The 12,568-nt window shown below is 39.2% G+C and overlaps 1 protein-coding gene across 3 annotated transcripts; it reads left to right on the top strand.

The window, feature by feature from the left end:
* The first annotated feature begins 131 nt into the window (after positions 1-131).
* On the top strand, positions 132-10,317 carry LOC145951630 (uncharacterized). Of its 3 annotated transcripts, XM_083063134.1 has the most exons (3): positions 883-1,248; positions 3,081-4,197; positions 10,121-10,317. In XM_083063134.1, exons 2-3 carry the CDS (start codon positions 3,375-3,377, stop codon positions 10,129-10,131), a joined length of 834 nt encoding a protein of 277 aa, XP_082919260.1. In that variant the 5' UTR covers positions 883-1,248; positions 3,081-3,374; the 3' UTR covers positions 10,132-10,317. The 3 variants fall into 3 exon arrangements, 1 of the variants encoding a protein (XP_082919260.1); XR_014429443.1 differs by lacking the exons at positions 3,081-4,197; positions 10,121-10,317 and adding an exon at positions 2,621-2,817 and having other exon boundaries at positions 132-1,248; XR_014429442.1 differs by lacking the exons at positions 883-1,248; positions 3,081-4,197 and adding an exon at positions 7,584-8,748.
* Positions 10,318-12,568: the final 2,251 nt, after the last annotated feature.

The raw sequence follows: 12,568 nt of genomic DNA, 5'->3' as shown, positions 1-12,568 counted from the left end.
CGTAATTCCATACAATTTGAATTTGGATTTTTTTCTGTAATTTTCTTTTTTCATGAATATATCTAATGACTTAAATTTAATTTTATAATTAATGTAACTTTTTAAATAATTAAATTTGAGTCATTAGATATATTTCATGACTATTAATGTTACAGGAGAGAGATTGGAGAGAGAAAATTGCAAGGGAGGATCCAAATTCATACAATTTAGGAGTCTATTTGTATATTAATACTACATATATGTATGTTGAGTTATAAAGTATTTATCTCCTCTAAATTTATATTTTAAACTCATTGTTTTCATTTTATATCTTTTACTGAATAGTTCATTTCTTATATTTAGTTTCTTTTTAACTTATTTTCATTCTTAGAGAGTATTTTCTTCTATTTTTTTAATATATTTGTTTTGATTTATTTATATAATAATTATTTTTTAAAAAAATAAATAGTCTCCATTGATTAAGTTCCAAGTCCACCATAGTGTATACAAGTGTGCTTTACAGTTTTGAAATGTTCTCTTGACAAAAGAAGATGGAGAAAGGTTTATTACTTATACCATATCTGATTCAAGGACAAATGAACTATAAGATGATATTGCAAGAAATATAAAACTTTAATCTATAACTTATAATAGGAAAAACATATTTCTTATAGTTATTGTTATTAAACTAATAAATATGTAATTAATAAAGAGAACTTTTTTTTTTTGAGTTTTAGTCATTCTTTAAGTTTATTAGATGATGAAACACTACATATTTTTTTTTATAAAAAGACAAAACTCAATCCTTTACTTTATTATTATAATAATCTTCTATTAGTTTCTTTATAAAAATAATAAATTATACTTGTTATGACTCTTAATGTATAGTTGATAGAAATCCTATGCTTTATTATTATTATTGTGAGGCCCCAGATTTTTATTTTTTTTCTCTTTCTTTCTTCCCGTGGACCCTCACCACTCTCACTTGCACTCTCTTTTGGGTACTTAGTGGTTGATATATATTTTTTTTTCTTTTCTTTCTTTTCTTCTCTCAAGCTCTCAATCTCATCTCTCATGCACTCTTTCTCTCAAAACCCTTACTTCTCTTTTTCCCATTTCTCACTTGCGGAACTCCTCATAGTGGCTGTGGTGTTTAGGTGATGATGTTGGTGTGGGAAATTAGCTGAAGATCTCCTTCTCCATTGGTCTCCGTCTGCTTCCAATCTTCTTCCCATTTCTTCTTCCTAGAGTTCAGGTTTTTACACCAAGGTAAGGGAAGTTAGTTGTTTGTGATGGATTGTTTAGAAATGAGCTAAAAACTCACTTGATGACTGATTATTGTGGATTGATGGTGATGTTTGATGAAATTCCATTTTATGGGGTTTGATGAAAATTTGGGGATTTTGATGATTGATGCATGTATGTTGTAATTGTTGATGTTTTTGAGTTGTAGGTGGTTGGTAGATCATGTTTTGGGGGTAAACATTGATGGATTATAGTTGGAAAATGTAAAGGGAAGCCATGGAAGTGTAGAATTTCTGCACTTGGTGCTGAAACGAAAAAGGAAGCCCAGGAGAAAATGAGCTGGCAGAGAGTTACAGCTAAAGCGCTGGATTTAGCGCTGCAGCGGTGGGCCTAGATGACCGAATTTGGTCTTGAGGTCTTCATGAAAGTTGTAGCCCTGGATGTTAGATTTCCAATGGAGTTGGAATCACCCAAAAAGGAGGTCTAGAACTCTAGATATGGCAGTTTTAGTGAAGAGAGGTCAGGCTGCCAGCATTGGTTATAGCTGTTTCGGTTTTTATAATTTTTCACAAGGTAGATGAAATAATTTGGACTCGATGTCTTCATGAGAATTGTAGAACATCTTCTTATCTTTCATATGAGATAAGGATGAGTATGATAGGAGTACTATAACTCCATATATGTCTGTTTTAGTGAAGAGGGGTCAAGCTGCCAGTATTCCTTATAGTTGTTTCGGTTTTTATCATTTTTAACATGGTAGATGAAGGAATTAGGATTTGGTGTCTTCATAAGAGTTATAGGAAATCTTCTTATCTTTAATATGAGATAAGGATGAGCCTGATAGGAGCATTATAACTCCAGATATTCTATGATTAGTAATGGTTGTCACTTCACAATGAGTGATTAAAATATGTTGAAGGTTGTTTGGGATGTGTTATTTCATGAATATGTTGACTAATATTGATTAATGTTGTTGAGACGAGTTGAGTTGTATTAGTGGTACATTGTTGTAAGATGCTATTTTGAGCTGTACGGTTGTGTTGTGTTGTGTGTTAATATTGGTGGTTGTAGGCCGTAAGGCTGAGTTGTTGTAGGCCGAAAGGCTGAGTTGTTGTAGGCCGAAAGGCTGAGTTGTTGTACGCCGCAAGGCTGAGTTGTTGTAGGTCGAAAGGCTGAGTTGTTGTATGAGATCTCCGAGTTGATATGCATGACGATGCATTACATGAATATTGATGACCAAGTTGAAAAATCAATGGGATGTATGTTGATGAAGTGTTGATAGTTGTGGTTATTTATATTTCTTAAATTTTCTATATGTTATTTCTTTTATACTAGCTTACCCTTTTGTTGTTTCCATGTGGTTGGACTGCAATGATCATACTATGTATGGGAGCAGAGCAGGGATAGGTGGTGTATCTGTAGCTGGAAGGTGGAGCTGAATCCTTTAGGATGCTTTGTTTGTTTTTCAGTCACTTGGCATAGTGACTTTTGATGAAATGTTTGTATTGTACGCCCTAACTCTAGTTGGATTGGAACATTCGTATATATTTATATTCTAGATCCTATATTTATATACTTGTTCTATTCTACCTAGTGTTTCCGGTGTGCTGTGGTTGTGAGTGTAGTGGCCTGTCGGGTCGTTACACTTTAATGGTATCAGAGCAGTTAGAGTCTAGTGGACACTCTTTGGGGGTGGTTCCATTAGGCTTCTGTTGTGCTGAACTCTGAGTTGTGATGTTTTGTTGTGTTGTTTGCTGTGTTGATTGTTGTGGAGTCTTGTTGTGTTGTTGATTGTTGTGTTGTTGATGGTTGCTTGGTTTAGTTATTGCATACTGAAGATGTTGTTACTTCTGTAGACAATGACTATAACCAATGAGTTGATAGCCCGTGCCATAGAAATGATGGCTATGGCTATGCAGTAGCAAAATGCGTATTTTGCTAGGGTGGACGCTGAAAGAACTGCAGCTGGTGCATCAAGACCTGCAGGGTCACAGGAGAGCCGAGATCTTGCTGAGTTTAGGAAGTGTAACCCTCCGCAGTTTGCTGGAGATGGGGATTCAGAGGTAGCTGACCGCTGGATCCGTGAGTTGGAAAAGATCTTTACTGTTCTGGGATGTCCTCCAGAGAGGAGGATAGCATATGCTGTGTATATGCTTGTGGGAGAGGCTGAGCATTGGTGGAGAGGCACCTATCAGATGCTTGCTGCTAGAGGAGCCACAGTTGATTGGGAGTGCTTCCGAACGGTATTTATGGAGAAGTACTTTCCGGAAAGCGTGAGGCATGCCAAAGAGGCAGAGTTTATGCGACTGCATCAGGGAGGGATGACAGTTTTTGAGTATGCGATGAAATTCGAACACCTGGCCCGTTTTTATTCGCAAAGTATGCCTGAGGCTTGGAAATGCAGGAAATTTGCTAATGGTTTGAGATATGAGCTGAAGAGGATGGTGGTGCCTATGGCCATCACAGAGTTTCCTGCCTTGGTAGAGAAGGCAAGGGTGGTAGAGCAATTGGAGGGTGGTAATCGTATTGTGAGGACTGCAGGTGGGCCATCTGGGTCCAAGAAGGGTGAGAGTCAGAGGAAGCCATATGATAGGCCCCAATCACAACAAGGGGGTTCTTTCATTAGGCAATCTGCCGAGGCTACCAGAGGAGGGGGACAGAGTGGAAGTGTTGCCCTTAGATGTTACAGGTGTGGTGGACCCCATTTGATCAAGGATTGTCCCCACACTGAGAGCAAATGTTTCAGATGTCAGCAGATGGGCCATGTGTCTTTCAACTGTCCCACCAGGAGTAGACCAGAGAGGAGTACTCAAAGGAGTGATGCACAGAGAGTTGATACTCAGAAGAATAGTGTACAGAGGACTGAGACTCAGAGGGGTGACAAACCCACTACAGCCGGTAGAGTATTTGCTTTAACGGGTGCTGAGGCTTCGACTTCTTCTGACTTAGTGAAGGGGAAGGGCAAGGCTGCTGGTAAGGATGTAATGCTTTTGTTTGATTCTGGGGCTTCCCATTCTTTTATTTCCTATGCCTGTGTTGCTAGGTTGGGAGTGCCTGTGTGTGATTTAGGGTTAAGACTGCTAGTGTCGACGCCCGCTTCTACTTCAGTAGTTGCTTCTGAACTGTGTGCTAGCTGCCCCATTGTTGTGAATGGGAAGAAATACAAGGTGAACTTGATTTGTTTGCCTTTAGTTGATATTGACATAATCTTAGGGATGGATTGGTTATCTGCCAATCGTATCATTATAGATTGTGCCAATAGGCGGTTGATCTTTCCTCAGGAGGAGGATGAGTTGTTGATTTCAGCTAGCCAAGCTGAATTATTGTGGAGGAATGGAGCAAAGTGTTGCCTCCTTTTTTCTATGATGAGTGTGGAGACTGAGAGGGTCATTTCTGAGATAGATGTGGTGAGAGACTTTGTTGAAGTGTTTCCTGATGAGGTGCCTGGGTTGCCTCCTGTTAGGGAGATAGAGTTTAGCATTGATCTAGTTCCAGATGCGGGGCCAGTGTCGGTGGCTCCCTATAGGATGGCTCCTGCCGAGCTGATTGAGTTGAAAGGTCAGTTGGAAGACTTATTGGAGAAGCAGTTGGTGCGGCCAAGCGTTTCACCGTGGGGTGCTCCTGTGTTGCTGGTGAAGAAGAAGGATGGGAGTAGTCGACTTTGTGTGGATTACCGGCAGTTGAACAAATTGACCATTAAGAACAAATATCCTCTGCCCCGGATAGATGACTTAATGGATCAGCTGAAGGGAGCATCAGTGTTTTCTAAGATTGATTTGAGGTCAGGCTATCACCAAATTAGGGTGAAGGAGGGTGACATACCGAAGACTGCTTTCAGGACTAGGTATGGTCACTATGAATATGTTGTGATGCCATTCGGTGTGACCAACGTTCCTGCAGTGTTCATGGATTACATGAATAGAATCTTCCGACCATTCTTGGATAAATACGTGGTGGTGTTCATAGATGATATCTTGATTTATTCAAGAACCTGGGAAGAGCATGAAGAGCACTTGAGGGTGGTGCTGGAGATTTTGAAGGCAAAGCAACTATATGCTAAGCTTTCAAAATGTGAGTTCTGGTTAAATGAAGTGAAATTCTTGGGCCATGTGATTTCGGCTGAGGGAATTGCTGTTGATCCGGCTAAGGTGGAGTCGGTGATACAGTGGGAGCGTCCAAGAACTGTCACTGACATTCGGAGCTTTGTGGGTTTGGCGGGTTACTATCGACGGTTCATTGAAGGATTCTCCAGGATAGTAGCGCCTCTAACCCAGTTGACGAGGAAGGAGCAGCCGTTCATTTGGACAGATGCCTGTGAGCAGAGTTTTGAGGAGTTGAAGAGAAGGTTGACTACTTCTCCTGTGTTGGTGTTGCCAAATTCTGGTGAGCCCTTTGATGTGTATTGTGATGCTTCTCACCAGGGTCTTGGGTGTGTGTTGATGCAACACGGGAAAGTAGTGGCCTACGCTTCAAGGCAACTGAAGAACCATGAGAGGAATTATCCCACTCATGACCTGGAATTGGCAGCGGTTGTTTTTGCCTTAAAGATATGGCGACACTATTTGTATGGTGCACGGTTTAGCGTCTTTAGTGATCATAAGAGTCTGAAGTATCTGTTTGATCAGAAGGAGCTAAACATGAGGCAGAGACGGTGGATAGAGTTTCTGAAGGACTATGACTTCCAGTTGATGTATCATCCTGGTAAGGCCAATGTTGTGGCGGACGCATTGAGTAGGAAATCCATCCACATGTCAAGTATGATGGTGAAGGAGTTGGAATTAATTGAGAAATTTATAGATTTGAACCTTGGGGTGGAGTTAGCTCAGGATCACATTAGTTGTGGGATGGTCACCATAACTAATGAGTTCTTGAGGCAGGTTGGACTAAAACAGTTACAAGATGTGGAGATGGTGAAGCTTCTTGGTTTACTGGGTACTGAGAAGGCAGTTGGTTTTAAACTAGGAGAAGACGGGATCTTGAGGTTTAAAGGCAGAATTTGCCTACCCCAGGATGCTGAGCTGAAGAGAGCTGTGTTGGATGAAGGCCACAAGAGTAGACTTAGCATACACCCGGGTATGACTAAGATGTACCAAGACCTCAAAAAGACCTTCTGGTGGTCTGGTATGAAGAGGGAGATAGTTGAATATGTGGCGGCCTGTCTGACCTGTCAGAAGGCGAAGGTTGAGCATCAGAAGCCGAGTGGGTTGATGCAGCAGATTGAGATTCCAGAGTGGAAGTGGGATAGCATTACTATGGATTTCGTTGTGGGGTTGCCTAGGTCAGCTAGAAACAGTGATGCTATTTGGGTAGTTGTTGATCGTTTGACCAAGTGTGCACATTTCTTGCCTGTCAACATCAAGTGGTCCTTGGAGAAGCTAACACAATTGTATGTGAAAGAAATAGTACGGTTGCATGGGGTGCCTTCTAGTATTATTTCAGACAGAGATCCAAGGTTCACCTCTAGATTTTGGCAGAGTCTACACCAAGCATTAGGCACGAAATTGAAATTGAGCTCTGCTTATCATCCACAGACGGATGGTCAGTCAGAAAGGACAATCCAGTCCTTGGAGGATCTACTTAGGGCTTGTGTGTTAGACCACTTGGGTAGCTGGGAGGAGGTCTTACCGTTGGTCGAGTTCACCTACAACAACAGTTTTCATGCAAGCATTAGGATGGCACCATTTGAAGCGTCGTATGGCAGAAGATGTAGGACTCCTCTATGCTGGTATCAGGAAGGTGAGTCAGTGGTGGTAGGTCCGGAGCTAATCCTACAGACCACTGAGAAAGTAAAGATGATTCAGGAAAGGATGAAGACTGCGCAGAGTAGACAGAAGTCGTATGCTGACAAGAGGCGCAAGCCTTTGGAGTTTGCTGAGGGGGAACATGTGTTTTTGAAGGTGACTCCGACCTCTGGTGTAGGTAGAGCACTGAAAGTGTAACAGCCCAAGCAACCCGCATGAGGATATTGTCCGCTTTGGCCCACGGCCGCACGGTTTTGCTCTTGGCGATGACACGCATGCCACCCCAAAAGGCCTCCTCACAAGGAAGGTATCCACACCCATATATATGGCATGCTTCGTTCGCCTTCCTAACCGATGTGGGACTATATCCACCCCCCCTCAAGGGAGTCCAGCGCCCTCGCTGGCACACCGATCCGGGCCCCGGCTCTGATACCAATGTAACAGCCCAAGCAACCCGCATGAGGATATTGTCCGCTTTGGCCCACGGCCGCACGGTTTTGCTCTTGGCGATGACACGCATGCCACCCCAAAAGGCCTCCTCACAAGGAAGGTATCCACACCCATATATATGGCATGCTTCGTTCGCCTTCCTAACCGATGTGGGACTATATCGATATAGTCCCACATCGGTTAGGAAGGCGAACGAAGCATGCCATATATATGGGTGTGGATACCTTCCTTGTGAGGAGGCCTTTTGGGGTGGCATGCGTGTCATCGCCAAGAGCAAAACCGTGCGGCCGTGGGCCAAAGCGGACAATATCCTCATGCGGGTTGCTTGGGCTGTTACATTGGTATCAGAGCCGGGGCCCGGATCGGTGTGCCAGCGAGGGCGCTGGACTCCCTTGAGGGGGGGTGGATATAGTCCCACATCGGTTAGGAAGGCGAACGAAGCATGCCATATATATGGGTGTGGATACCTTCCTTGTGAGGAGGCCTTTTGGGGTGGCATGCGTGTCATCGCCAAGAGCAAAACCGTGCGGCCGTGGGCCAAAGCGGACAATATCCTCATGCGGGTTGCTTGGGCTGTTACAGAAAGCAAAGAAGTTGACACCGAGGTTTGTCGGTCCCTACCAGATAATACAGCGTGTGGGTCCGGTTGCTTATCGGTTGGCTTTACCTCCGTCTCTTTCGAACCTACACGATGTATTTCATGTATCCCAGTTGAGAAAGTACGTCCATGACCCGAGTCATGTGGTGGAACTAGATGATGTGCAAGTGAAGGAGAACCTGACCTTTGAGAAGTTGCCCATAGCTATAGTTGATCATAAGCTGAAGGAGTTGAGGGACAAGTCCATTACTCTGGTGAGGGTATTGTGGGATGCAACTACTGGTGAGGCTACTTGGGAGGTGGAGCAGCAGCTCAGGGAGCGTTACCCCTTTCTTTTCCCAAGTAAGTCTGTTTTCGGGGACGAAAACTCTTGTTGTTGGGGAGGATGTGAGGCCCCAGATTTTTATTTTTTTTCTCTTTCTTTCTTCCCGTGGACCCTCACCACTCTCACTTGCACTCTCTTTTGGGTACTTAGTGGTTGATATATATTTTTTTTTCTTTTCTTTCTTTTCTTCTCTCAAGCTCTCAATCTCATCTCTCATGCACTCTTTCTCTCAAAACCCTTACTTCTCTTTTTCCCATTTCTCACTTGCGGAACTCCTCATAGTGGCTGTGGTGTTTAGGTGATGATGTTGGTGTGGGAAATTAGCTGAAGATCTCCTTCTCCATTGGTCTCCGTCTGCTTCCAATCTTCTTCCCATTTCTTCTTCCTAGAGTTCAGGTTTTTACACCAAGGTAAGGGAAGTTAGTTGTTTGTGATGGATTGTTTAGAAATGAGCTAAAAACTCACTTGATGACTGATTATTGTGGATTGATGGTGATGTTTGATGAAATTCCATTTTATGGGGTTTGATGAAAATTTGGGGATTTTGATGATTGATGCATGTATGTTGTAATTGTTGATGTTTTTGAGTTGTAGGTGGTTGGTAGATCATGTTTTGGGGGTAAACATTGATGGATTATAGTTGGAAAATGTAAAGGGAAGCCATGGAAGTGTAGAATTTCTGCACTTGGTGCTGAAACGAAAAAGGAAGCCCAGGAGAAAATGAGCTGGCAGAGAGTTACAGCTAAAGCGCTGGATTTAGCGCTGCAGCGGTGGGCCTAGATGACCGAATTTGGTCTTGAGGTCTTCATGAAAGTTGTAGCCCTGGATGTTAGATTTCCAATGGAGTTGGAATCACCCAAAAAGGAGGTCTAGAACTCTAGATATGGCAGTTTTAGTGAAGAGAGGTCAGGCTGCCAGCATTGGTTATAGCTGTTTCGGTTTTTATAATTTTTCACAAGGTAGATGAAATAATTTGGACTCGATGTCTTCATGAGAATTGTAGAACATCTTCTTATCTTTCATATGAGATAAGGATGAGTATGATAGGAGTACTATAACTCCATATATGTCTGTTTTAGTGAAGAGGGGTCAAGCTGCCAGTATTCCTTATAGTTGTTTCGGTTTTTATCATTTTTAACATGGTAGATGAAGGAATTAGGATTTGGTGTCTTCATAAGAGTTATAGGAAATCTTCTTATCTTTAATATGAGATAAGGATGAGCCTGATAGGAGCATTATAACTCCAGATATTCTATGATTAGTAATGGTTGTCACTTCACAATGAGTGATTAAAATATGTTGAAGGTTGTTTGGGATGTGTTATTTCATGAATATGTTGACTAATATTGATTAATGTTGTTGAGACGAGTTGAGTTGTATTAGTGGTACATTGTTGTAAGATGCTATTTTGAGCTGTACGGTTGTGTTGTGTTGTGTGTTAATATTGGTGGTTGTAGGCCGTAAGGCTGAGTTGTTGTAGGCCGAAAGGCTGAGTTGTTGTAGGCCGAAAGGCTGAGTTGTTGTACGCCGCAAGGCTGAGTTGTTGTAGGTCGAAAGGCTGAGTTGTTGTATGAGATCTCCGAGTTGATATGCATGACGATGCATTACATGAATATTGATGACCAAGTTGAAAAATCAATGGGATGTATGTTGATGAAGTGTTGATAGTTGTGGTTATTTATATTTCTTAAATTTTCTATATGTTATTTCTTTTATACTAGCTTACCCTTTTGTTGTTTCCATGTGGTTGGACTGCAATGATCATACTATGTATGGGAGCAGAGCAGGGATAGGTGGTGTATCTGTAGCTGGAAGGTGGAGCTGAATCCTTTAGGATGCTTTGTTTGTTTTTCAGTCACTTGGCATAGTGACTTTTGATGAAATGTTTGTATTGTACGCCCTAACTCTAGTTGGATTGGAACATTCGTATATATTTATATTCTAGATCCTATATTTATATACTTGTTCTATTCTACCTAGTGTTTCCGGTGTGCTGTGGTTGTGAGTGTAGTGGCCTGTCGGGTCGTTACAATTATAATTCTCTATTAGTTCTTCCATTACGAGTCAATGAAATATATTTATTATTCTATAACATTTTCTTACTCTTTATTATCAAGCAATTAATTAGATAAATATAGTAATTAAACCAATCATAATTCTTATATCCATTTGAATATCTAAGAATTAACATCATTAATTATTTTAGTTTTTAACAAGTATTACAATTAGATATCTATATTTTCTTATATCTACTAGTACATTTTAATCATTCTTATTGAAGTTAATCTCTCTAAAAAAAAGTTTAGAAACAGAAGTTTGATATTTAGTTCTAAAGTGTAAAGCTCATTTTTTTTTAATGCTGAAGAATATAAGAAAACAAACAAACTAAATTCTAAAATAAAGAAGCGGGGCATTATCGGCTAACACAAAGTATTTCGCAAAGTTCAATTTTAAAAAAAAATTATTATAAACTTAATTAGAAAATATCCCTTGAAGAAAAATCAATCAAATTAGTAATATATACTTAAAGTAATATCAATTGTTACAAATCAATTTAAGTAAAGTGTCGACTACAATTAATTTAAAAGTTATCTGAAGTTGTAAATAATGTCATTTAAAAAATTAAAACAATTATTATGTGAACAAATAGAATATGAATCAAATTAGAAATATATACTTGAACCAGCATCAATTAAATAATAACATAAGTACTGCAAAAATCTTCTTTGTTTTTTTTTTTTTGGAAAGTAATGATTGTAATTAAAAATATAAATAAGTAAATTAACATCCATTATATGATTATAATTGAATTATACAATTAAAATAATATATTCTAAAAAATATTGCAATTTAATTATTTCAATTAACTCAATTATATGATGTGACATGTGATGCTCTTCTTCTCTCAATTATATGAAGAAGGGAGAGTCACACTTAGAAACATGTGTTTATGGATCAAATTTTTGAAAAGCAGTCTTGAACTCCCCTTCCCTTAGTTATGCTATCATCATCACTTCAGAAACAAGATAATTAACTTCCTCTTGAATAAACATGCTGCTGTAATTCATTTTTGAACCAGTTTAATTATGGACTTTGATTCACAACATAAGGGTAGGAACTTGCTGTAGTTGATTATATCGTGTTTGTCTTGTAGTTTTGTTTATGATTTGATTTGATTAAGTAAGCAAATCTCATTGATATTATATTTTACTGGACATAGCAGAAAGAACCCCGCCTTTAATTAAACATCACGTTGCTTTGAGGTGCCACCAACGTAGTGAGAAGATTAGTCACTGCTATCGGCGGTGGATACTCCAGGAACAAATAAAAAAAAAAAAACATAAAAGCAAGGCATGACAGACGATACTCTCATCTATCACGTAACTGAACTCACACACAGCGTTCTCATTGAATTCTTCTCTCAGTGGGAAGAGAGACGTGATAGTGTGCAATTACCCAATAATCGCTTGAGTTCATATAAACAAGCAAAAGAGTGTATATGTATGGAAGAAGTTGAAATTCAATTAGAATAAGGGACAATTCAACCATAATACTCCTTTGACTAAACAGAAAGTTATTTCAGATCTAAATACCAAACTTTTATTCCAAAATTTTTTAAGTAATCAGATTAACTTTTTTAAGAACGATTAAAATATACTGGTAGATTAAAAATAAATATTTAATTATAATTAATACTGGTTAAATACTAAAGTAATGCTGTAAAACAAAAAATAACAAAATAATTAATAATCCTAACTCTTAGACTGTCAAATAGATAAATAATCATTTTATAGTTTATTTGTCATTGAATGGATATAGTAATAGACCTCAAATATATATATATATATATATATATATATATATATATATATATATATATTAATCTAGTGGTACATTTAAATTATTCTTAACAAAATTAATCTCACTACTTCAAAATTTTAGTGACAGAAGTTTGATATTAAGCTCAATTGCTAATTTTGAATCAGATTCACAAATGAGCTTTCCTCTCCATGGATTTGTATTAACATTAAAATTAGAATTGTATATGCATTATGAGCGTAAACAATGCAACTGCATAATATGACAGTAAAACCGCTAATGTGATTATCTTGGATCACTTTATTTATTTTGGATCTTGACATGCATAATTGTATATTAAGTCTCAGAATTTAAGATACTGAAGCTTAATTAGGAAAACGTCAAATTGGTTTAATGGGTTTTTTTTTCTTC

The sequence above is a fragment of the Cajanus cajan genome, chromosome 9 (assembly GCF_000230855.2).
Source record: "Cajanus cajan strain Asha chromosome 9, NIPB_CcT2T_4, whole genome shotgun sequence".
Lineage (NCBI taxonomy): Eukaryota > Viridiplantae > Streptophyta > Magnoliopsida > Fabales > Fabaceae > Cajanus > Cajanus cajan.
Note: the sequence above shows the minus strand (reverse complement) of the source record. Positions and strands in the feature narration are given on the sequence as shown.